The sequence below is a fragment of the Pyrus communis genome, chromosome 16 (assembly GCF_963583255.1).
Source record: "Pyrus communis chromosome 16, drPyrComm1.1, whole genome shotgun sequence".
In the NCBI taxonomy this organism is placed as follows: domain Eukaryota; kingdom Viridiplantae; phylum Streptophyta; class Magnoliopsida; order Rosales; family Rosaceae; genus Pyrus; species Pyrus communis.
This window is the reverse complement of record NC_084818.1, coordinates 2,144,411-2,170,869: the sequence shown is the minus strand read 5'-3', so window position 1 is coordinate 2,170,869 and position 26,459 is coordinate 2,144,411. Positions and strand designations below refer to the sequence as shown.

The 26,459-nt window shown below is 36.9% G+C and overlaps 3 protein-coding genes and 3 non-coding genes across 6 annotated transcripts; 3 read left to right on the top strand and 3 right to left on the bottom strand.

The window, feature by feature from the left end:
• Positions 1-726: 726 nt before the first annotated feature.
• Positions 727-3,769, top strand: LOC137720035 (rRNA 2'-O-methyltransferase fibrillarin 2-like). The gene is made up of 7 exons (XM_068459034.1): positions 727-863; positions 1,320-1,639; positions 1,842-1,937; positions 2,031-2,108; positions 2,199-2,375; positions 3,190-3,258; positions 3,380-3,769. Exons 1-7 carry the CDS (start codon positions 848-850, stop codon positions 3,557-3,559), a joined length of 936 nt encoding a protein of 311 aa, XP_068315135.1. The 5' UTR covers positions 727-847; the 3' UTR covers positions 3,560-3,769.
• LOC137721619 (small nucleolar RNA snoR60) lies at positions 2,542-2,614 on the top strand. The gene has a single exon (XR_011066689.1). It is a non-coding gene; the product is annotated as a small nucleolar RNA snoR60 (small nucleolar RNA).
• On the top strand, positions 2,882-2,954 carry LOC137721618 (small nucleolar RNA snoR60). Its single transcript, XR_011066688.1, has one exon. It is a non-coding gene; the product is annotated as a small nucleolar RNA snoR60 (small nucleolar RNA).
• Positions 3,770-7,676: 3,907 nt separating the features above from the next.
• TRNAL-CAA (transfer RNA leucine (anticodon CAA)) lies at positions 7,677-7,760 on the bottom strand. Its single transcript has one exon. It is a non-coding gene; the product is annotated as a tRNA-Leu (tRNA).
• A 1,426-nt stretch (positions 7,761-9,186) lies between these two features.
• LOC137720436 (protein DETOXIFICATION 35-like) lies at positions 9,187-13,017 on the bottom strand. The gene is made up of 7 exons (XM_068459503.1): positions 12,602-13,017; positions 10,695-11,320; positions 10,528-10,584; positions 10,179-10,417; positions 9,845-9,963; positions 9,639-9,725; positions 9,187-9,423 (listed from the first exon to the last, which is right to left on the bottom strand). The coding sequence occupies exons 1-7, from the start codon at positions 12,863-12,865 to the stop codon at positions 9,343-9,345; spliced, it is 1,473 nt and encodes a 490-aa protein (XP_068315604.1). The 5' UTR covers positions 12,866-13,017; the 3' UTR covers positions 9,187-9,342.
• A 5,803-nt stretch (positions 13,018-18,820) lies between these two features.
• Positions 18,821-23,257, bottom strand: LOC137720176 (protein DETOXIFICATION 35-like). Its single transcript, XM_068459193.1, has 7 exons — positions 22,840-23,257; positions 20,737-21,362; positions 20,570-20,626; positions 20,223-20,461; positions 19,903-20,021; positions 19,673-19,759; positions 18,821-19,104 (listed from the first exon to the last, which is right to left on the bottom strand). The coding sequence occupies exons 1-7, from the start codon at positions 23,101-23,103 to the stop codon at positions 19,024-19,026; spliced, it is 1,473 nt and encodes a 490-aa protein (XP_068315294.1). The 5' UTR covers positions 23,104-23,257; the 3' UTR covers positions 18,821-19,023.
• Positions 23,258-26,459: the final 3,202 nt, after the last annotated feature.

Here is a 26,459-nt window from a genome sequence, read left to right as displayed (position 1 = left end):
AACCGATACCAAATAGTCATGTAACAAAATTAAATATACGTTCGTACGTTATTGGCATGAAACATCCATTTAGTAGTTGGGATTTCATATGGTACTTCGAAATATATAATACTCTTTAATTGTTAAATTTTTAATTAAAATATACAAAATAGAAGATTTAATAATTAAAAAAAAACTTGAAATATAAGATGCTCTGTAGCATCATAAAACTTTTACTCAGCAGAGGCAAAGTTGAGGGAAATATATCATCTTTGGATATCTTTCATCAAAGTTTGCGGATTAAGTGATCCAGATATTTGAAATTTGATCTAACAACTAAATGTATTATAACTTTTAAAAGAACTTCCTTTTTTAACTGTTGAATCAAATTTTAAAAACTCAAATTATTTGATTCATGAATTTTAGTAAAAAAGATATGGAAAGAATCCCTTTTCAAAGTTGAGAGATGGCACTTGGTGGATACGATGTGTTCTGTCGAGAATTTTCCAGATGCTTCAAGACTTCACATTGACTCAGATAGCCTTACGGATGTTACATTTAATTGGGCCCCATCTTTGCCCAGCCCAAACCAGTATTCGGCCCATCAGAACGAAAAAGCTTACAGTCAAGTCCATTCGTGGGCCGAACAAAAGTTAATATCGAAAAATTGCTTGGGCCATTTAATAATTACCGCAGTTACCGCACAGTAGGGACGGTAATTTCCAACGCCAAAACCCAAAACCCTAAAACGCAGACATTATATAAGAGCCTTCAGGCTCTCACGGAAACTCACCGCGCCTCTTCTCTCTCTTTTTGATAAACCCTAGCAACGAGGTTCCTTCCCTCAGCTCTCTGTACACTCGCAGCGATGGCTCCTCCTCGAGGTAATGGAGAAAAAGAGATTTACCCCCTCTTAAATATTTATCGTTTGTTTCTTTATAACTTGTATGTAAGTATGCATTTTTATTTGGGTTTTCGGATATCTGGATGTTCTGATTTTTGTTCTTCATTTTCTGCTGAAAACATTGTCGATTTTTGTTCTTGGGTTTATTTTTTGGGACAAAATCGCATGAAAGTTTAGTTCTTTACTATTTACCTTCGTTTTTATGCGCAGTTTCTGTGTTGTTTTTACTTTGTGTTTAAGGTTGTTTAGATGTTTTAGCAGAAGTTAATGTAATTTGTGTTTTGGTTAATTTGATTTCGAAAGAATAATTTGAAATTTCAGTGCTTTACTGTTCTGCGTCGATTTGATGGGTACTTTCTATGTTGTTTTACTTTTTGTTTTTAAGATTTTTGTTAGATTTGGAAGGAGTCCTTAGAAGTTGTTGTGTTTTGTGCAGGTCGTGGCGGTAGTGGTGGATTCAGGGGTGGCAGAGGTGACAGAGGTGGAAGAAGTGGAGGTAGGTCCGGTGGTGGCGGGGGTAGAGGCTTTGACAGAGGTGGTAGTGGCTTTAAGCCCCGTGGTGGTCGTAGTGATCGCGGAGGCGGTCGTGGAAGAGGACGTGGCGGGAGAGGTGGAATGAAGGGTGGTAACAAAGTTGTGGTTGAGCCTCACAGACATGAAGGTGTTTTCATTGGTAAGGGTAAGGAAGATGCTCTTGTTACCAAGAATCTTGTTCCCGGTGAAGCTGTCTACAATGAGAAGAGGATTTCTGTTCAGGTGTGTTTCGTCCATTTGCTGAACTTATTAAAATATCTGCTCTGTATCCGTATAATCAAGGATTTAAGCGTTTGTACCTTCAAAAGTATCCGTTTAATTAAGTATCTAGACTAATTGCTTGTGATTTTTATTGTATTTCTTATTATTGTGGTTTGTGAATATAGTCAATAGTCACCTTCTGAATGTGTTTTTCTTCTTTCAGAATGAGGATGGAACAAAGGTTGAATATAGAATTTGGAACCCTTTCCGTTCCAAGTTGGCTGCAGCCATTCTCGGTGGCGTTGATAATATATGGATTGTAAGTCTTGATTTCATGTTTTCTTGCTTTTTGTTTGATCTTTATTGTCCATCTTTGATTATTTATCTCTTTGTTTCTGTGTGTTTAATGTAGAAACCTGGTGCTAAAGTTCTCTACCTCGGGGCTGCTTCTGGTACAACAGTCTCTCATGTGTCTGACATTGTTGGCCCTGTAAGTGTTCTTTCTGATATTGGTTCGTCAAGCTCTTTTTTTCCCTCCGAGCATAGGTTCTTAGAACTAAACTGCCTGTTGTTTTTGTAGACTGGCGTTGTCTATGCAGTTGAGTTCTCTCATAGAAGTGGCAGAGACTTGGTAAATATGGCGAAGAAGCGCACAAATGTCATACCCATTATTGAAGATGCCAGACATCCAGCTAAATACCGTATGCTTGTTGGCATGGTTGATGTGATATTCTCTGATGTTGCACAACCTGATCAGGTTTGTTTCTTGCCCTTCATGTCTTTGCTAGTAAAAGAATCTCTTTTTGCCAATAGTCTTTTTCTTATGGGTTATGAAATATCAAGGATTTTCAAAGTGATTACCTGAGTTTGAATTTGTGTTATTTGAAAATCATAACCACTTTGTGTCATTTTTTTATATTCTTTCGCTTATGATGAGATATACTCGGATTCCCCTTCACGACAGCATGAATGATGTGAACTCGAGTTTCTGATGCGTACATCGTTCTGTATTGAAATCAAACTAGTTATTTTGTCTTGTTCCGTAAATTCTGTTAGTATTTGTTTATGCTTATTCATTCTTTCAAGTTCTAATGTCTTTTGTTGTACTCGTTCTGATTCTGGTTCTCTATACTGGATATTTTTTGTGCAATAAAACTTTCAGATGTCATAATTTGTTTTTTTTTTCTTCTTCTAATTTTATCTGTAGTGTCATTTTTCATAATTGTATTTCTAAAGGTTTTTTTTTCCTTCCTGCAATATATTGAGCATGTGACGAACAACTCGGATTCCCCTTCAAGACAATTATGGGTGATGCAAAGACCGAGTTTCTGATGCTCCTACATATATGATTTTTGTAGTTCAGTTTTTTTTCCTAATGATTTCACCTCACCTCTCCCCTTTTCTCCTCTACTCTTTCATTCTCTGGTGTTGCTGGTAGCCTTACCACCAGTGTTTCCGACTGTGTTGGCGTTGGTGTATTTGGCAGAAGTCCTTGAAGGCATGGCCATAATTAGCCTTTCAAATGTTAATTGCTTCTGAATCATGTTCACTCTGTCAAATTATCTCTGCAGGCTAGGATTGTTGCATTGAATGCATCATATTTTCTGAAAGCTGGAGGCCACTTTGTTATCTCAATCAAGGTTTGTATTTAGGGTAGACCTTATAAGACACGAGGTCCCTTTTGCTTGCGGCGTAAATTAGATGGTTGGAAATTTTCCTTTTGGCCCGCTCATGGTTTGGTAACTAAAATCTGTTTTTCAGGCCAATTGCATTGATTCAACGTCACCTGCGGAAGCAGTGTTCCAATCAGAGGTCAAGAAGCTTCAGGCAGAGCAGTTTAAGCCTGCAGAACAAGTCACACTTGAACCTTTTGAGCGCGACCATGCTTGCGTGGTTGGAGGCTATCGTATGCCAAAGAAGTCGAAAGCTGGTGATGCCTAGAAATTGCCCAGCATCCTATCCATGATCTGCCTTTCTTGAGGAGGAAGAATGATCTAGTTATAAGTTTTAGAAATGTAAACGTGACGGTGTTCTTCCCTTTTATTTTACCCGGTTGTTGGTTAGAGTTGTCCTTCTATGTAGTAGTTCTGAACCGGTGAAACGTTGTAGACATTTTTGTTTTTATATAAGAGTTTAATTTCGTTTTGATTATTTAGTGCATTTAATTCCCTTTTAAAGTTCATAATTGTTGAAGAGAAAAAAAAAAAAAACTTGAACAGAGCAGAACAACAAGTACACCTAATTGTGAGATCGAGTCGACCTCGAAGCAAAGCTTTGGTTGGCATTCGATTCAAATGAGTTTATAGGACGTGAAGGTTAAACCCTTGCAGATTGCCAACTGCAATTGCAGGGTTTCGCGTGATCGCGTCACTACGGCTGTTGCTCCGGTTGCATACTTGTAGGGATGCCAGGCCCGCTTTCTCAGCTCTTTCTGCGGCTGTTGCTCCGGCTGCATACTCGTAGGGATGCCAGGTCTGCTTTCTCAGCCTCTTTCTTGAGCCTTCTTTCGAGTGCTTTACCTCCGTTCATAGAATGACATGATCAGTTTTATAGTCTATGCTGCGAAACAAACTACTGAAATGTGTCTCCACCCGATGCCCCTCTTCTTTTTTCCGAACACTTATCCGTTCGTGTTGGATATATTCACCGTCTTTATTACATTGTATCTCTTGACGGGAAAACATTTTGTACCCCGTTTAAGCTGCGCATACGGTTGGGATAGTCTGTCACGTTGGCTAAACGACATTTAATTTGTTTACCTGGACAAATAATAACATCGTAACCAAATAAAGCATGGAAAGAATCTGCAAGATGTCGTGTGCGTTAGTAGATGTCGAGTCCTCGTTGAAAAGGTGAATGCAAGCTAAGCTTCAATCTGGATTAGGCTGAGTACATAGGGCATCTTGTAAAGGGGGGAATATAGTGTGTTTAGGTTGAACTGAAGCTCATTGAGAGCTTTGAGCAGTCATCACAATAGTGTCGAACGAACCACAAGCGCTTTTAGGTCTGTTGATCCATAGAGTTTTAAGTCCTGGACATAAATTGAGAATGGATCTGCAACTCCTATTGAATTTGAATCGATGAAGAGGTCGAATTCTCAAGTCATTTGAGGTGAGTAAAGAAATTTACAAGTTTTTATCTACCTTATCAGTCTGATATTAATTACAAAATGAATACATTAGATTTTTCATTAAGCTAGTCATTCGATTATGGTGTCTGAATGATTAGATTAACTTATATGATATGCGATGCCTTTTTGAGTTTCGACTCACCTGCTAGGGCAGGAGGCCGACAGGTTTGACAGCCAGATTCCGGCATTTAAAGAGTAATTTGATGGGTGAGTTCATTCTTGGTAAATCATATTTAGAAAATTGATTATGAAAACGAGTTTGTAGCTAGAGTTCCGCCCCTACTTCCTCGAAAATCTTGAAAGGGTATCCCGAAATTTGTTTTTGGGTACTACTTTTCTCTCTTACGAGTTAGGTATTGTAACTTACGTGCTATTCTATATCCCTGTGAATCTAGGAGCTTTTATTGCTTGATTTTACCTCACGCTTACGCATGGTTTGTCTAAGTCGATAACTGAACCCACTTTTTGAATCTCTTGCATGAAGTTGTGTATAGTTTTACTTTCTTGCTGTTTCAGTCTCGGGGGCACATTACCAACTAGTTCTTACTGACTGAGATGGATACAGATTTGCAATCCCTTCGGGATACCTTTGCTACATTGCAGAGCCTACTTGAAGCCCCTGCAGGAGCAGAACAAATTGACCTCAATGTACCTAGAGAAACAAACGGGCCAATCTTCGATACCCCCTTTTATATTGGAGATTCTGGCTCCTCCTCCTTATCAAGTAACTTATCTTTGCATGACACTATGGATGATCTGCTGTCCGCAGAAGGGAGGGAAGCGCATATGTGTGGCAGGAAAAGGCTAAAGAATGTTGGAAACTTTACGGGCAAGCTACCTGGTTTGAATGGGAATATGGAGGATATGTTGGTTGGACAGAGAAGGGAAGTGTTTAGCAGGAGGAGAGCAAATGCTGTAAAGATTACAGGCTGGCAACCAGATTTGAATGTGAATGTTGGTGATGATCCACATTCGGACATTAAACCCTGTCATTGAATTGAATGTTATAAGTTTTCTAATATAGCTTCTTCTGTTTCTGTCAGTCTTGTGACATAGGGGAAAGCCAAATGCCTGTCCAACATGACTCTCGCAGGGACTATCAACAATCTGGAAAGCGGTTACTTTACCGTGAAGGTGGCCAAAATGACGGTGTTATACCAAAGCCTCTGAGTTTGAATAGAGCATTAGGAAATGTGACGGTTGCTGCAACTGTTGCCGTTGAATATTCTGCAGAACGCAGCGTTCTAAACACAAACAGGCCTGCTTCCTCCGGGGCAAAGATGTCTCACATTATACAAGTGAAGGTACGTTGATTTGGCTGGAGGACTAATTCTTCTTGAATCTCTCTTTAAATGGATTATTTTGATGCTCTACAACTCTATTTCTTTGTGATTTACTATCTGGATTTCTTGGTGTCCATCTCGGAACATTTCCAGGTGTTTATCTGATTGTAACAGCCTCCATAAATAGTCTCTCGTGTTTTCGTTCTTGTTAGAAATCGATTATTGTTCATTTTCAGTTTAAGCCTTATTTGCTTCTACATCATACTTCCGGAAGGAAGACTGTTTGGAAGAAGTGAAAAATGAAATGTAATTAGTGAAACTATTATATTTTGAATACATGCGTTACAGTGCCCGGAGGCACTTAACATGATCAAGAGACTGATAGACGAAAAAGGCCACGAAATCATGCCTTTTTCGTTGAGCGCATGGAAGCAGATTGTGAGCTCCGCTTACAGGATGAATGTATCCGGAACTAATATCCTGAATTTTCAAAAAATTTATCAACGGCTGGACCAAAGAGACTACTACGGAGTTCTTGATTTTGTGGCGGATGTCCAGTTAACGTTTAAATGCGTAGCAGATCAGTATCCGCTCTATTCCCCGGTAACATTTACTTCTCTTTTCTCAGTTTTCCCTTTGAATCTCTGCTCTTAAATTAATCCAAATGATAAGAATAAAAACGCATGGTTAGAAACCGAAACTTGGAACTGAGAAGCATATGCGATTGTTTTCAACCGCGGACAAGGGATGAAGTGCAGAAAGTCGAAGTGTTGTTTTTCGACATCATGAAGAGAATGTTCCGGGATACAGATTTCCAGCAGCTGCAAAACCAAGTTCAAAATCTTGCCTAGCTAGGATCCTTGTCAACTCTGTGCGGAGAGAGCCGGGCCGGGTGAAAGGGCAATCAACTGACAGAAAAAAAGGACAAAGCAAATAATGACAAAACGAGAGTGAAAATCGCTAACCCTTTCTCATGTGCGAGATCTCCAACCGCAGCTGTTGTTCCGACCTAGGTTTCTTGCACTCCACGGCATCACAGGAGGCCTGTGGGGTGGGGACTGGTGGGTGTTTACTTAGAATGTTAGCTGGGTCAACACAGTGATTGTTAGTTGAGTCAAAACAGAGACTAGTGAAAATTGCTAGGAGAAAGACAAATCAGTCGTCAAACATTTCAAGCTTGTTCGATACGGAAATCAACGTACTTTTCACTCAGAAACTACAAAGATCTGCAGTCTTAAATCGATTGTTCGTTACGTAAAACCAATCAAAGTCGACGTGTTTTTAACGTCCACAACTAATTGATTGGGTTTGAAGCGTTCGAATTTTGCACCAAGGGACCTGCAGATACCATATCAGATGTCTCCATGTACTAGAAGCCGACGGCATCCTGCACTTACTTCGCCGCCATGAATGCAAGAACAAAACAGGGTGGTCCAAAGTTATCTTACGAATTCGTTCACTTTGACTTGTTCCCGCTGTCGCTCTACTTTTTTGGTTACATTAATGCTTAAAACAATTACATTTTGATATTCGTAATGTCGACAGCCCTTTTATTTTTGTTCGATAAAAGTGAAGAGTGGTAGAATTTGAAACCTTCACTCACAAAGCCAAAAAAAGGGAAGAATAAAATGATAAGAAAAAGAAATGTCAGAAGTGGGATTTGAACCCACGCCCTCGTTAGAGGACCAGAACTTGAGTCTGGCGCCTTAGACCACTCGGCCATCCTGACCTTGGTGTTAGCTGACCTTAACAATAATATAACCTAATGTGTTTTTAAAAAACCTAGATGGTGCATAGGGAATTTTATTTAATGAAAAGAAGTTACACCTAACTAGGAGGAAATAAACCTAATCCCTTATAATATATATAAAAAAAAGATAAGAAATACATGAAAAAGAGAAGGGGATTTAAACCTTACCATTTTAGAAACAAAAACAACAAAAATGCAAGGAAAAGAGGGGGGACATGAAACCTATCCCCTCTAAAGTCGAACCTAATAGTATAAACCTACAAAACAGATTGAGCTACAACACAAGGTTAAGGAAAAAAAAAAAAACAAGAAATTGAGACAAACATGTATGCAGAGATGCAATGAAAGAAGTTTAAGAACTTTTCACATATGGAAAAAAAACCTCCCTATTTTCTAATGGGAGAAGGGTATCAAAAGAATAGTGCAACTAAAATTAATCATAACATAACAAGTGAATAACCGAAGAAATATTTTTTTTCCAATTAAGCTCTTTTTTTGGTCGAATTTTTCCAATTAAGCTCTTGAAGTATGTTTTTTTAATACTAATTTACTCATTTTATTTACCATACGAGCATATTAGTCTTTTTTTTATTTTTGTTTCCAAAAAAAGGAAAAAAGGTCTTTTTCATTTTTGGTCAGATTGCTTTTTGAAGCTTGGATTTATAGATTCAGAACCGACAAAAAATTTGTCTAATTGTCTTTTGGATTTTTCTGTATGGTAGCTGCAAGCCTTGAATTATTTAGTTACAAATAGACGGCTGAAAGCTAGATTTTTGTAGTCAATTTCCTCTCATTACTCTTTCATTTATTTACAGAAGAGTTTTGGTGCATTGATGCTATAATTACTACTATTTTATCATATGACAGGGTAATGTGTTCGTCGCTTTGTACCCACCTTTGAAATTTGAACTCTCTTGTCGTATAGAGTAGTTTAGTATATCGCTTTTTCAAAACAAACATTCTTTTTAATCCACTATTCACTTAGGTACTCGAAATACCTTCAAATGATACTAACTTTTAAAACAACTTTTCTTTACCCCAAATTTAGATACGACCTTTTCTCATCCCAATCTCCACCCTTGGATCTCATCGATGGTCTAATCCCCTCCAACAAGTCCCGCAAAATCACGGAAGGAAAAGTCGAGAAGATGGAGTCGAAGCAGAGCCTTCGAAGATGATCCATGCGTGGGCAGCATGGACAAAGGCGTCATTTTATTGTGCCAAGAAGGAGAAAGAATGGGTATAAGGAGCTTGCTGAGGGCCCTCGTCATTTCACTGTTGGTGAAGTGAACATTGTTTTTGAACTGGGTTTAAGTATACAGATAATATTGATGATGGAAAGACAGAAAAATAGAACCCTTAAAATTTTATGGGAATTCAGATTAACTTCTTGAACTCACAATTGACAGGTAAAAAAAATCTTTACCGTTGGCAAATAATTTCCTGCCTAGCAAGTTACCAAGTTTGGTTTGAAAATTCCAAACACAAAAAGTTACAAGTAAGCAAAGGGGCTTAATTAGGAGATTTTAGGAGCTCAGGAGAAACCATGATATGAATTTATTTATACACTAACAGCATCTATCTTCTCGTTGCCGTAGTCCTGCCCGGCCCACTTCTTCATCCGGTCCGTTGTTTGTTCAACCTGCCATGAAAAGTGACGATTTAGTATAAGCATTTCTATATAAAAAAAAAATTTTGTTAGAACCGCATCGAACTTTTTATTAAGAATTCAGGTGCTTTTCTAGAAAAACGCTTCTACAATCTAGAAGCGATGTTAGAAAGTGCCTTTAAACCCTTCCGCTTAGCAATCTCAGAACACGGACTTAGTATAGATGCCTATGAGAGAATTGAACTTACCTCCTTAGTCCAGTTGGTTCTGTAAAGTACAATCACAAGCACCAATGTTTGAAGAGCAGTCCCGCATATCATGCCTCCCCAAATTCCCTACAATGGTGAACAGATTTTGGGACTATGATTGTCGAAGACATTCGAGGGAAAAAAAACCCCAGAGAACCGATCAGATTACAACATTTAGCAGTGGAATTGAAACCAAAATGTTTTACCTTCACTCCCCAATTTGCTACATAGCCAAGAACGATACCGAGTGGAAGCCCGAAGATGTAGTAAGAACCCAAGTTTATATAAGCCACCAGTCCCTGCCATCCGCCTCCGATGGCAACACCTGAAAGCATGAATCCGGAACAAAGGATTACAAGGGGAAGGAGTCTCAGATGGAGTTGAAAATACGTGATGGACTGCGGAAAAAAGCTAAGAGACCGTTTGATAACCATTTCGTTTTCAATTCTTAATTAATTAATTAATTTATTTATTTTTGTAAAACTAAAAACTGAAGTCTAAAATGGTTATCAAACAGGTTCTAAGTAACTCAATTGTTACCCGAAATAACTGGTTGGACGCTATTGAGAATCATAGTCACTCCGAGAAGAACTGCTAGATTGGAAACAGAACGTTGCAATTCCTTGCTGCTTGTGAACAGGACAGCGAAGTAGTCTTTGGATATCAAGATCACAATCATGCAAATGATTCCGAAGAGCAGAGACTGACCAACCGTCACGTAGACTGAGTATTTAGCTGCTCTTGGACGTCCCATTCCAAGTTCGTTGGAGACTCGAACACTGAAGACACGCGAGACACAAATTAAAATCAGGTCCAGAACATCCTTAATTAATGCCTCAAAAGAGTATCTTGTGTTACAAGATTGCACATATGAATCTTGGGCACTTACCTTATAGCAGCATTGATGCCAATGAACAACATTGCTTCCAAACCGTTGAAATTTAAGCTGAAACATCAATTGATCAAGTAAAAAAACTGAGTAAAGTATCAGAATTCGAGTGGAGAAATGAACGAAAACCCTAGGTAAAAACTGACGAGGGCGAGTTGTGGCCTTACCAAATAGTGAGCGAATCAATAGAAAGCACGGCATTACTAAGGTGGCCTGTAACAAGAATTATACTCATCATATACCAAACCTCCAGGCAAAGCATCACGGCCGACTCAAGTGATAGCCGGACAAACGCCCATATGTCTTTGAACGCCAACCAAGAAAACCCTGTCCACCCTTCCTTGCACCAGTTCATTATGTAAATATTTTGAGCAATCACAGTTTCCCAACCTGTCATGCTAAACGCAATGCCTACACCATATATACCCCAATCGAACACGTAAATGAATAGAAAAAGCCATCCAATGTGTACAACAAGCGCGATGAATGCAATCCACATAAGCACGAGAACTTTGCTTTGAGACTGAAGGAACTTCTGGGCAGGGAAGTTGAAGGCAAGCGAGAATAACTGCGGTATGCAATATCTAGTGAATGTTCCGGCAAGATTAGCCACGTCATCTTCCTGCCCAAGAAGCTTTAAAATCGGGCCGGAGAAGACATAGATTGGCGTGAGGATAACACAGCTCGTGAACAGAATGATCCATGATCTTTGCATGTAAACGCCGAGCATGTGCACACGTCCGGCCCCGAAAGCTTGGCCACAAAGCGTCTCTAATGCACTCCCCATGCCAAGCTACAAATATTTGTACATAATATGCATTAGCCGGTTTGAACATGTATACATTTTGCAATTACGCTTGATGCATAATGAAGTTTTTCTGAGTAGTGATTTTCACACTTCCATTTTTTTTGTTTTACACTCCTCTCTTTGTTTATATCTCTCGAGAAAACGAGGAGTGCGGCAATCACTTTTGTTTACGCAGTTAGAAACAACAGTGCAATGAAATGATAAGATATGAGAAGGGAGGAAAGACTACATTTTCTTTCTTTTTTCGGTAATGATAAAGAAGGTGCCTCAATTTGCGTAATACTAGTGAGACTAAATTTGTAGATAAAATATATAAACTAAATGATGTGTTGACAATAAAAAATGGACACATTTATCAAACCAATCATCAACTATCATGTCATTAAATGTCTATAATTTTAGCCTCCTTAATATTATCACTTTCATTTTCTTGTTTCACGGAAATGAACAAGATTACCCTTTTAATTAAATTTACATATTAAAAAATAATTTAACTAGATTTTATGATATTTAAAAATAAAACCGTTGAATTATATTTTTTCAAAGAAATTGATTTACCCAGTTTTGTATCATATATTTTCCTCTCTATCACGCACACAACCTTTCATCTTTTACTAGATTTTCTCAACTGTGAAAAGAATACGAGATACTTAAATTTAAGTAAGAAATACCAACAAAATATATATGAAAAATACTAGGGAAACTATGTTTTATATTTAATATATGATAAAATTATTACTAGATAATGATTAAATAATTTTGACATTGAAAAAGAAACAACGTACCTAACAGTATTTAAGAAAGGAAGAAAAGTAATGCAGAAAAATGCAAAAGCAAAGGGTCAAGTTAAAATTAGGGCATCCTATTTTACTTCTCACACATTCTTTTAATTTTGGACCGATGAATCAGATGAATTGAAAAAGATCAACGAACATAAATTATCAAAGGATGTATGAAAAGTAAAATGAAGTGTGTGGATAGCACACCCCTAAAATTAAACAGATAAAAAAACACGGGCTGTTAGAAATTTCAACCAGAAACACATATAAAAATATATCATAAATCTTAAAAAGATCTATCCTTCTTTTTTTTTTTTTTTTTTTTTTTTTCTGAAATAAAAGTTTAAAAACATAAAACGACACCCGTAAATTACGGTAGGCAGCCACCTCCAAATTCCCCGTAAATTAAATTAATTTAAAATCGAATACCGAATTTAAAATTAATTAATATATATATGAAAGCTGAAAATTATGAAAAGGAAATTACCATGAAACCGAATGAGAAGGTGCTGATGACGGAGAGAGAGATGGAGACGGCGGAGAGCTCTAGGTTTCCGAGATGGCCGACAAACATGGCGGAAGCAGTGTTGGTGCCAAAGTTGCAGATGATGGTGAAGGCGATGGGCCCTGCAATCTTCCACAGCTTCTTGGTTTCATTCCACGCCACCGACCGAGCATCCTTGAAGCTCCTCACCGGCTCGTAGTCATGGAACCCGCCGGCGCTCACTGCGTGAAGCAGTGGCGTCTCCATTTGCGTATGTGGTTGTTGCAGGGACGCGTGTGCGGCCCTGAAGAATTTGGAGGTGGCTGCCTACCGGAGAAGATGGTTGTTTTGTGTTTTTTGGCTTTTGGTTTGGTAGTGGAAAATGTCAGTACGAAGTTTCGAGGTTTCTCAGTTACTTTTATAAACATGAAAGCTGCACGCTTTACATGTTGCCCTGGTTTTGACTTTTACGCTGTACTTTGACACTTCAACAACTTTTTTCTTTGGAAAAAAAGAGAACCAATTTTTTTGTTCTTCTAGATAGAGATATTTTTTAATGTTCCTAAAACACATATGTTATTATATGAATAGAGATAAGTTGTTTTTACAAGTCCTTCTCTACTGATATAATGTCATATGACGTACGTTAATTACATTTACCATAACAAAAACATGTGCTCTCGTATGGCACTCCTAGATCATTATTATGTTTACATTCATTCAATTGCAATTGACAAATTTTTATTTATTAATATTTTTTTAACAAATGATATTATCTACATGGGGGTAATATTTTATAATGTTAGCCATTTTATGCTGTTTAACGAATTTTTATTGATTATTAGAATCATATTGTTTGTCATTTTATGTTTTTAGTACAATGTTTTATAAAATGTTAACATGATAATTAATGTTAAATTGTGAAGTGATAGAGAGACCATAGAGAATCTCATTATAGAAAATATCCTTAACATTTATCCTAAATTTTTATTGCTACTATTGTTATATTATTATACCATCAGATAAGATATTGCTTAAATCCAATACCTCGAGATAGGTTTTGCTTTATCTATATACAGAGCCTCCCAAAATCTAAACTACTGAGATTTCGTTTAAAATAAATATTAAAGATAAAACTATCTCTTGGGGAACGTAAAACATACATATACATATATATACACACACACGTGTGTGTATATATATGAATATCTAAACTACATATTAATAGAACTCTAGTTGTCAACTAAAAGAGGGTGAAAGACTATTTAGTTTTTTATCACAACAAAAAAGTTAATTTTTTTTTTCTTTTCTGTTTTTAATTTAAGCATCAACTCACTTCCTCTCTCCTAACTTCCACATTCTCTCACTCTCTTTCTCTCTCATTCAATTTTAAAAATAAAAATAAAAAATTTCACACACACTTTGTGTGTGGGCATATATTAGTATACTCTATCGAAGCTATCTAATCGAGTTTTATGCGCAGATTTTTTATGTTGGCATGCCTAATTAACCCCCTTCCTTATAAAATTCCACAATTTAACCCACTAATGTTATCGTTCATAAAACAAATGGAAATTTGATCAAATTAATTAGCTACCTAATGCTTCAATAGGTTAGGTCTCCGCAGACCATGTCATATACTATTTAATTTATGGTTTGGTTAATGGAGAAAAGTTTCAATGTGATAGGAACACCGTTCGGTACGCCAAGTGTTATAATACAGGTATTCAACCCTTATATTATGACATTTGATGTAACAGTCTATGTTTCTGACATACTAAAAACTAGGGCTGGGCACGGGCCGGGCCGGGCCCAAATTTGAAGGAACCGGACCTACCCGTTTTAAAATGTAACGGGACGGGCCGGGCCAGGTAGAGAGCTTTAGAGTTTTAGAATCGGACTTAACCCGGCCCGTTTCAAACCGGCCGATTCGGGGCGGGTCCACGGTTCCTATTACATTTTTTTTTTCATCAACACAGAAGGGTACGACATCGTTCAAGTCATCTTCCTCAGTCGTCGAACCCGTTTCCCCCGCAACAACCCAGATGCAGCTCAGACCGTTCAAGCTGTCTTCCTTAGTCATCTGGGAGAGAGGAGAAGGCGAAAAATCAGAACCATAAAAAAAAACCCAACCAACACAAAATCATAACCATAAAAAACCCAGAAAAAACGAGTCAGTGAGAGAGGAGAAGACGAGTTAGGGAGTCTATCCCACATGCGCAATGCCAACGGACTAGTCGGCGACCATGAGAGTCTATCCTAGTCCTGGATCGTGGCAATGATGTAGTAGATTGAGTCAAGAATGCCGCGAAATCGGCGGAGTCGGACCATATTGAGTGGTCAACGGCCGAAATCTGACGGTCCAGCGACTTCAGCAAGAGCTTGAGGGCGACGCAATCGTGGTGGTCGTGAGGCGGTGATGGTCTGGGTGACTGTTGTCGAGAACTCGACGAATGCTCAAGTGTGAATGAATGGAAAATGGGAGATTGATGAAAGTCTTTGAGATCAGATGAGGGGATAAAAAAGCTGGAGAGTTGGATTTAATTAAACCATATAATTAAGTCTTTGAGATTAGATGAGGGGATAAAAAAATGGAGAGCTGAAAGTCTTTGAGGTCTGGGTGATTGTTGTCGAGAACTCGACGCATGCTCTAACATGTATTGGTTACAGAGACCTTCTTGAGGGCCTCCCAAATCTGGTCCAATATGGTGGGTGACCTTGTAAGTCAAGGGCTAGTGGGCCATAGCATTGCTCTAATCCAATTCCAATCCATTATTGCATGCTACAAACGGGCAGGGCTGGTGGCCCATTCTTTCTTATTTTTGGACCCGTCCCGCCCCGCTAGTTTTGTAGACCCATCCCGCCCCGTCCCGTTTTATGTTTCGAATTTTTAGACCCGTTCTGAACCGCATGTACCCACCCCGACCCGCGGATCCAGGACCCGTTTGCCCACCCCTACTAAAAACCTCTTATGGTTACTGGTGTTCATTTTTCTCCATCTTAATTGGTCATGCATGGGGAACGTTGACAGGCGGTTAACTTCTTATTGGTGCATGTGACAAGTATTCACAAATTAGTTTCCATAATTTGTGAGACATTGGCTCCACTAAGTCAATTTTTGGGTCGAAAAAATAATCCCAAGTAAAATTGCATCATTTACCATATAATATGATTGTGGCCTAAAGAGCTAAAACTTGAAACTAATCAGGCACGTCTCATGACCTAAATATGTCACATAACAATATTCCTTCTTGGTAATTGTCATTAGATTTTGACTGATCATGAATTGACCTTCAGACCAACTAATTTTTCATCTCACGTTACTCATGATCTTAATATTAGAAGAGATTTCAAATTTAAATCTTCACACTTTCGATAATAAAACATAAAATCCCAAACCAGTCTCGACCACAAATATTTGAGTCGAATCAGCCATCCTGACCTTGCTGTTAGCTGACCTTAACAATAATATAACCTAGTGTGCTTTTAGAAAACCTAGATGGTATGTAGCGAATTTTATTTAATGAAAAAAAGTTACAGCTAACTAGGAGGAAATAAACCTAATTCCTTATAATATATATATATAAAAAAAAAGAAATAAATGAAAAAGAGAAGGGTTTATAAACCTTAGGATTAATCTCAGTTTATTATTCTGAAGTTTCGTGGTTTTCAACATTTGATATATAAAGTTTTTTTCATCCCAGACTTATACCTCAAGTCTTAATTTTGAGATAGTTTCATACATCTATTAAGTTTTCCATTAGAACTTCTGTTAACTATGACGTGGCGTTGGACAATAAATAAGTACATAATGTCAATATGGGCCCACTTCAATATTAAAAAAATAAAAAATAAAAATAAAAAAAAACACCCACCCGTCTTCTCCCCAACCACCTCCCTTCTTCCCTCTGCAACCCGCACCCTCTCCACCAGCCTTCCTTCACCACTAGTCTCCCCCAACCTTCCTTCTTCCCTCTGTAATTTCTTCCCCATTCCCCTCTCTCTCTCTCTCTCAAATCCCTACAAGCCTAACCCATGTGGATATTTCTCCTCCTACCACAATTTCTTCCCCATTCCCCTCTCTCTAAAATCCCTCTCTGCAACCTGCAATCTGCATCTCCTCTATCACACTCAAATTATAATTTGTAAAGCCCTAATTTCTACCCATTTCTCTCTCTCCCCTGCAATTCAAAACCGAAAAATTTCAAGCTTTATAACCCATAAAAACACAAAAAAAACCCAACAAATAAAGAAAATATGAAAGGGGGCATGAGAAATCATTTCCTCCTGCATGAAAAGCTTGTTGGGTATGACCGGAAACCCGTTGACGGAGCCATTTTCGTTGAACGCATAAGAACTCCTGACCACCCTTGGATGCTTCGCCATTTTCGTTGAACGACAAGGGCTTACCATAAATTTGAGCTTGGAAGCGAAGGAAGTTTGCGGGTGAGGAGACGGGGATCGCCATGGAAGGAGCAGAGACGAGCTTCTGAAACTGCTGCAGGCATAGTCCATCAGAGACGAATACAGAGCCGTTTGTACAAGCTTTTGCTGTACTTACAATTTTAGAGAGAGAGAGAGAGAGAGAGGGGAATGGGGAAGCAATTGTGGTAGGAGGAGAAATATCCACATGGATTAGGCTTGTAGGGATTTTAGAGAGAGAGAGGGGGATGGGGAAGAAATTACAGAGGGAAGAAGGAAGGTTGGGGGAGACTGGTGGTGAAGGAAGGCTGGGGGAGAGAGTGCGAGTTGCAGAGGGAAGAAGGAAGGGAGGGGGTTAGGGGGAGAAGACGGGTGGATTTTTTTTATTTTTTTTTAAATATTGAAGTGTGCCATATTGACACGTGGCGCTCAGTTATTATCTACGTGGGTGCCACGCCATCAGTTAACAGAAGTTCTGCTTAACGGATGTATGAAACTGTCCCAAAATTAAGACTTGAGGTATGACTTTAGGATGAAAAAAATTTTATGTACCAAATGTTGAAAACCACGAAACTTCATAATAGTAAACTGAGATTAACCATAAACATTAACTCTCTAGAAATGAAAACAATAAAAATGCAAGGAAAAGAGGGGACATGAAACTTATCCCCTCTAAAGTTGAATCTAACAGTATAAACCTACAAAACAGATCAAGCAACAACACAAGATTAAGAAAACAAAAAAATAAAGAAACAAACATGCATGCAGAGATGCAATGAAATAAGTTTAAGACTTTTCACATATGGAAAAAAAAACCTCCGTATTTTCTAAAGGGAGAAGAGTATAAAAAGAATAGTGCAACTAAAATCAATCAAAACATAACAAGTGAATAACCGAAGAAATATATTTTTTTCCAATTAAGCTCTTGAAGTTTATTTTTATTTTTATATTAATTTACTCATTTTATTTACCATACGAGCATATTTGTCTTTTTCTTTTTTGTTTCAAAAAGAAAAAGAAAAATGTACTTTTTTCATTCTTGTTTCCAAAAAAAAGAAAAAAGTCTTTTTCATTTTTGGTCAGATTGCTTTTTGAAGCTTGGATTTATTGCTTCAGAACCAACAAAAAATTTGTCTAATTAATTGTCTTTTGGATTTTTCTGTATGGTAGCTGCAATTATTCAGTTACAAATAGACAGCTGAAAGCTAGATTTTTGTAGTCAATTTCCTCTCATTACTCTTTCAATTATTTACAGAAGAGTTTTGGTGCATTGATGCTATAATTACAACTACTCTATCACATGACCCTGTCATGTGTTCGTCACCTTGTATTCACCTTTGAAATTTGAACCTTTTTTTGTTGTATACTATAGAGTAGTTTAGTATATTGTTTTTTCAAAATATACATTCTTGTTAATCCGCTATTTGCTTAGGTACTCGAAATAGCTTCAACTGATGTTAACTTTTGGAACAACTTTTCTTTACCCCAAATTTAGATACAACTTTTTCTCATCCCAAACTCCGCCCTTGGTTCTCATCGATGGTCCAATCCCCTCCAGCAAGTCCCGCAAAATCACAGAAGGAAAAGTCGAGAAGATGGAGTCGAAGCAGAGCCTTCGAAGATGATCAATGCGTGGGCAACATGGACAAGGGCGTCATTTTATTGTGCCAAGAAGGGGAAAGAATGGGTATGAGGAGCTTGCTAAGGGCCCTTGTCATTTCACTGTTGGTGAACATTGTTTTTGAACTGGGTTTTAGTATATAGATAATATTGATGATGGAAAGACAGAAAAACAAAACCTTTAAAATTTTTATGGGAATTCAAATTAACTTCTTGAACTCACAATTGAGAAGTAAAGAACACCTTTACCTCTGGCAGGTAATTTCCTGCCTGGAAAGTTATCAAGTTTGGTTTGAAAATTCCAACACAAAAAGTTACAAGTAAGCAAAGGGACTTAATTAGGAGATTTTAGGCGCTTAGGAGAAACCATGATCTGAATTTCTTTATACACTAACAACATCTATCTTCTCGTCGCCGTAGTCCTGCCCGGCCCACTTCTTCATCCGGTCCGTTGTTTGTTTAACCTGCCATGAAAAGTTACCATTTAGTATAAGCGTTTCTACGAAAAAATGTTTTTTTTTGTTAGAAACACATTGAACTTTTTATTAAGAATTCATGTGCTTTTCTAAAAAAAACGCTTCTACAATCTAGAAGCGGTGTTAGAAAGCGCTTTTAAACCCTTTCGGGAAGCAATCTCAGAACACAGACTTAGGCCTAGTTTGGTACTGAGATGATTCTGGAAAAAGATGGTATCAAAAAAAGTTGGGAGCTGTTTTTGTGTTTGGTAAACATTCAGCTTCAGCTTTTTTTTATAGTTTTGGGTGAAAAAAAGCCAAAAACAAGAAGCTACAAAACCCAGCTTTGAAAAACTGGTTTTTTTTCACATCTGTTTTACATAAAAGTTTACCAAACACTATAATACTATTTTTTTTTCTTTTCAAAAACACTTTTACAAAAAAGTTTACCAAATATTTTGCTGCTTTATTTCACAGCTGCTTATTCTCACAACACAGCAGAAGTAGCTTTTTTTTCAAAGCACATCAATACCGAACCAGCCTTTTGTATAGATGTCTATGAGATAATTTAACTTACCTCCTTAGTCCAGTTGGTTCTGTAAAGTACAATCACAAGCACCAATGTTTGAAGAGCAGTCCCGCATATCATGCCTCCCCAAATTCCCTACAATTGTGAACAGATTTTAGGACTATGATTGTCGAAGACATTCGAGGGAAAAAAAAACCCGAGCTAGCTAAGGTTCGAATAGCTAGAGAACCGATCAGATTACAACATTTAGCAGTGGAATTGAAACCAAAATGTTTTACCTTCACTCCCCAATTTGCTACATAGCCAAGAACGATACCGAGTGGAAGCCCGAAGATGTAGTAGGAACCCAAGTTTATATAAGCCACCAGTCCCTGCCATCCGCCTCCGATGGCAACACCTGAAAGCATGAATCCGGAACAAAAGATTACAAGGGGAAGGAGTCAGAGATGGAGTTGAAAATACGTGGTGGACTGTGGAAAAAGGCTAAGAGACCATTTAATAACCATTTCGTTTTCAATTCTTAATTTTTTTTTTTGTAAAACTAAAAACTGAAGTCTAAAATGGTTATCAAACAGGTTCTAAGTAACTCAATTGTTACCCGAAATAACTGGTTGGACGCTATTGAGAATCATAGTCACTCCGAGAAGAACTGCTAGATTGGAAACAGAATGCTGCAATTCCTTGCTGCTTGTGAACAGGACAGCAAAGTAGTCTTTGGTTATCAAGATCAGAATCATGCAAATGATTCCGAAGAGCAGAGACTGACCAACCGTCACGTAGACTGAGTATTTAGCTGCTCTTGGACGTCCCAATCCAAGTTCGTTGGAGACTCGAACACTGAAAATGCGTGAGACACAAATTAAAATCAGGTCCAGAACATCCTTAATTAATGCCTCAAAAGTGTTTCTTGTGTTACAAGATTGCACGTGAATCTTGGGCACTTACCTTATAGCAGCATTGATGCCAATGAACAACATTGCTTCCAAACCGTTGAAATTTAAGCTGAAACATCAATTGATCAAGTAAAAAAACTGAGTAAAGTATCAGAATTCGAGTGGAGAAATGAACGAAAACCCTAGGTAAAAACTGACGAGGGCGAGTTGTGGCCTTACCAAATACTGAGCGAATCAATAGAAAGCACGGCATTACTAAGGTGGCCAGTAACAAGAGTTATACTCATCATATACCAAATCTCCAGGCAAAGCATCACGGCCGACTCAAGTGATAGCCGGACAAACGCCCATATGTCTTTGAACGCCAACCAAGAAAACCCTGTCCACCCTTCCTTGCACCAGTTCATTATGTAAATATTTTGCGCAATCACAGTTTCCCAACCTGTCATGCTAAACGCAATGCCTACACCATATATACCCCAATCGAACACGTAAATGAATAGAAAAAGCCATCCAATGTGTACAACAAGCGCGATGAATGCAATCCACGCAAGCACAAGAACTTTGCTTTGAGACTGAAGGAACTTCTGGGCAGGGAAGTTGAAGGCAAGTGAGAACAACTGCGGTATGCAATATCTAGTGAATGTTCCGGCAAGATTAGCCACGTCATCTTCCTGCCCAAGAAGCTTTAAAATCGGGCCGGAGAAGACATAGATTGGCGTGAGGACAACACAGCTCGTGAACAGAATGATCCATGATCTTTGCATGTAAACGCCGAGCATGTGCACACGTCCGGCCCCGTAAGCTTGGCCACAAAGCGTCTCTAATGCACTCCCCATGCCAAGCTACAAATATTTGTACATAATATGCATTAGCCGGTGTGAACATGCATACATTTTGCAATTACGCTTGGATGCATAATGAAGCTTTTTTTTAGTGGTAATTTTCACACTTCCGTCTTTTTTTTTGGGTTTTGCACTCCTATCTTTGTTTATATCTATTAAGAAAACGAGAAGTGCGACAATCACATTTGTTTACGCAGTTAGAAACAACAGTGCAATGAAATAATAAGATATGAGAAGGGAGGAAAACTACATTTTCTTTCTTTTTTTGGTAATGATAAAGAAGGTGCCTCAACTTATGGAGGGGGGCGTGCAAAAAGGTGAGAAAAAAAATGGCCGAACCAAAAGCACTGGGAACTCCAAAACTGAAAGGGCAGTACCGATAATAGTAAAAAACAAAAGTAATTGTACCCTAAGGTTTCATAGTTGGATGAATTTACATTTTTTGTCGTTATGATCTCTTTTATTTTTTTTGACGTAATGCTAGTAAGATTAAACTTGTAGATAAAATATACAAATGATATGATGTGTCAACAATAAGAAATGAACTAGTTTATCAAACCAATCATCAATTATCATGTTATTTTCTTGTATCATGGAAATGAACAAGATTACCCTTTTAGTTAAATTTACATATTAAAAAATAATTTAACTTGATTTTATGATATTTAAATATAAAACCGTTGAATTATATTTTTTTTAAGAAATTGATTTGCCCAGTTTTGTATCATATATTTTCCTCACTCTCAATTACACAACCTTGCATCTTTTACTGGATTTTCTCAACTGTGAAAAGAATACGAGATACTTAAATTTAAGTAAGAAATACCAACAAAATATATATGAAAAATACTAGGGAAACTATATTTTATATTTAATATATGATTAAATTATTACTAGATAATGATTAAATAATTTTGACATTGAAAAAGAAACAACGTCCTAACAGTATTTAAGAAAAGAAGAAAAGTAATGCAGAAAAATGCAAAAGCAAAGGTAAGTTAAAATTAAACAGAAAAAAAAAAGGGCAGTTAGAAATTTCAACTAGAAACGCAAATAAAAATAGGACTAGAATTCTATTCCTTCATCTTTTCAACCCCTTCATTACATTCTCATTTTACCTTTCTCTTTCTATAAAAAAAATTAATATAAAATGTTGATGTGATTTAACTGTGACCATCACGTTCAAATAGGAGGGGAGGAAAACAAAGAGAAGAGAGAATTCTACTCCATAAAAATATATCATAAATCTAAAGAAGATCTATCCTTTTTTTATTCTGAAATAAAAGTTTGAAAACATAAAACGACACCCGCATTGGATGTTTCCGCATAAAACGACACCCGCATTGGATCTATCCAAGTTAATTAATGTTTCTCCCGGTAAATTTAGTTAATTTAAAATCGAAGACCAAAATCGACTACCGAATTTAAAATTAATTAATATATAAATGAAAGCTGAAAATTATGAAAACGAAATTACCATGAAACCGAATGAGAAGGTGCTGATGACGGAGAGAGAGATGGAGACGGCGGAGAGCTCTAGGTTTCCGAGATGGCCGACAAACATGGCGGAAGCAGTGTTGGTGCCATAGTTGCAGATGATGGTGAAGGCGATGGGCCCTGCAATCTTCCACAGCTTCTTGGTTTCATTCCACGCCACCGACCGAGCATCCTTGAAGCTCCTCACCGGCTCGTAGTCATGGAACCCGCCGGCGCTCACTGCGTGAAGCAGTGGCGTCTCCATTTGCGTATGTGGTTGTTGCAGGGACGCGTGTGCGGCCCTGAAGAATTTGGAGGTGGCTGCCTACCGGAGAAGATGGTTGTTTTGTGTTTTTTGGCTTTTGGTTTGGTAGTGGAAAATGGAAGTATAAAGTTTTGAGGTTTCTCTGTTACTTTTATAAACTTGAAAGCTGCACGCTTTACTTGTTGCTCTGGTTTTGACTTTTACTCTGTACTTTGACACTACAACAACTTTTTTCTTTGGAAAAAAAGAGAACCAATTTTTTTGTTCTTCTGGATAGAGATATTTTTTCAATGATCCTGAAACATCATACGTTATCATATTAATAGAAATAAGTTGTTGTTTTTACAAGTATTTTTCCACTTATATAATGTCATATGACGTATGTTAACTACATTTACCATAACAAAAACATGTGCTCTCGTATTGCACTCCTAGATAATTATTATGTTTACATTCATTCAATTGTAATTGACAAATTTTTATTTATTAATATTTTTTTAACAAACGATATTATCTATATAGAGGTAATATTTTATAATGTTAGCCATTTTATGTTGTTTAACGAATTTTTATTGATTATTAGAAACATATTGTTTGCCATTTTATGTTTTTAATATAATGTTGTATACAATATTGACATGTTAATTAATGTTAAATTGTGAAGTGACAGAGAAATCATAGAGAGTCACTATGAGAAAATGTCATTAACATTTATCCTAAATTTTTATTGCTACTATTGTTATATTATTATACCATCAGATAAGATATTGCTTAAATCCAATACTTCGCCGTACGTTTTGCTTTATCTATATACAGAGCCCAACTACTGAGATTTCGTTTAAAATAATTAAAGATAAAATATCTCTTGGTGAATGTAAAACATACATACACACACATACATGTATATATATATCTAAACTACATATTAATAGAACTCTAGTTGTCAACTAAAAATGGTGAAAGACTATTTAGTTTTCTATCAGAACAAAAAAATTTAAAAAATTTTCTGTTTTTAATTTAAGCATCACCTCATTCCCTCTCTCCCAACTCCCACCTTCTCTCTCATTCAATTTTAAAAATAAAAATAAAAAAAAAAAAAAAAAATTTCACATACATTTTGTGTGTGAGCATATGCTAATATAATCTATCGAAGCTATCTAATCAAGTTTTATGTGCAGATTTTTTATGTTGGCATGCCTAATAACCCCCTTCATTATAAAATTCCACAATTTAACCTATTAATGTTATCGTTTGTAAAACAAATGGAAATTTAATCAAATTAATCAGCTACCTAATGCTTCAATGGGCTAGGTCTCCGCAGACCATGTCATATACTATTTAATTTATGGTTTGGTTGATGGAGAAAAGTTTCAAAGTGATAAGAACATTGTTCAGTACGTCAAGTGTTATAATATAAGTATTCAATCCTTATATTATGACATTTAATGTAACAGTCTATGTTCCTAGAACATTAAAAACCTCTTATAGTTACTGGTGTTCATTTTTCTCCATCTTAATTGGTCATGCATTGGGAACGTTGACAGGTGGTTAACTTCTTATTGGTGCATGTGACAAGTACTCAAATTAGTTTCCATAATTTGTGAGACATTAGCTCCACTAAGTCAATTTTAATTTGGGTCGAAAAAATAATCCCAAGTAAAATTACATCACTAACAATATAATATGATTGTGGCCTAAAGAGCTAAAACTAGAAACTAATCAGGCACGTCTCAAGACCTAAATATGTCACATAACAATATTCCTTCTTGGTAATCGTCATTAGATTTTGACTAATCATGAATTAACCTTCAGACCAACTAATTTTTCATCTCACGGTACTCAAGATCTCAATATTAAAAGAGATTTCAAGTTCGAATATTCACACTTTCAATAATAAAACATAAAAACCCAAACCAATCTCAACCACAATCACCTAATTTAGTAAGCAAACCATAAATTTATTGCCATATATGTATTATCACTCACTTATATTATAACAATATCGAAATTAGGAAAAAAAGAAGAAGAAAAGCATGAGCCCACCCCCCCTACGTACTCCCCATACCTACCAATCGTTCGTAAGACTTGAAGTTTTCATCTCAAAGAATGGACTGTTAGGTAGCAAATAAATTGGACTACCAATACCATCACAATCCATGATGCAATGCAACGCAACGTAGTTATTCTTTGTACCAGTTGTGAATGATCCACGTATACGTAGGTTGGTTTTATAATTTGCACAAGAATATGCCAGCATTAACTTCGGTCTTCGATTTGGTGGAGTTTCAAAGAAAAAAAGGGGGGACAAGGTTGGTAATATCATCGGTGCTTACTTGTCCACGTCTCCTCTGCTAAAACACTGCTTATTTGCTGACAGATACTGGTTATTAACTTATTAATTTGAATCAGTTACGCCAACCATTGTTTAGCTAAGTTGTGTGGTGTGATGGTGTTGAATGAACTTCCGTTTGATCTTTTATTCAGGACGTCATTTTTCACGATTATATTTGTATGAGTTTCAGTTTAATGTATCGTCTTCGTATCAAAGTATAAGATATTTGCTGACGAACATATGGGTTTTAATGCTTAATCATTCCATATTAATTTGAATCAGCTACACCTGGCTCTATAATATGTATTTCTATTTATTTTTATTACAAACGATATTATAACATACTCTAAGCTACATTAAAGAAGGAGAATTGTTTGAACCCGAGACGAAGTGAATTGAAAATAATTTTTTATCCAACAGAGCCATCTACCATTTGCCTTCGTCTCCCATCGTTGGAAACATTGTATTAAAATTTGAGTTAATTACAAAAAATTACTTCAAGTATGGGTCAAATGACACTTTCATACCTCATCTTTTAAAATTGACAATGTCATACCTCATCTTACGAATTTGTGTCAATGTTATACCTTCCGTTAGCTTGGCCGTTTATTTCTCAGTTAAATGCTGATGTAGCTTGATCCGGGACCCATTTTTATTAAAAAATTATTAAAAACAAAAAAAATCATTTAATATTATTTAAATATTAAAATAATAAAGACCCATTTTTGTTTTCTTCTTTCTTCCCTCTTCTTCCCTCTTCTTCTTCTTCTTCTGCAGGGGGACGAACTGGGTTTTTTTTTTTTTTTTTTTTTTTTTTTTTTTTTTCTTCTTCTCACTTCTTCTTCTTCCCTCTTCTTCCCTCTTCTTCTTCTTCTTCTGCAGAGGGACGAACTGGTTTTTTTTTTTTTTTTTTCTTCTTCTTCTTCCCTCTTCTTCTTCTTCTTCTCCTGCAGGGGGACGAACCTGGGTTTTGTTTTGTTTTTATTTTTTTTCTTTTTTTTTTCTTCTCTCTTCTTCTTCTTCT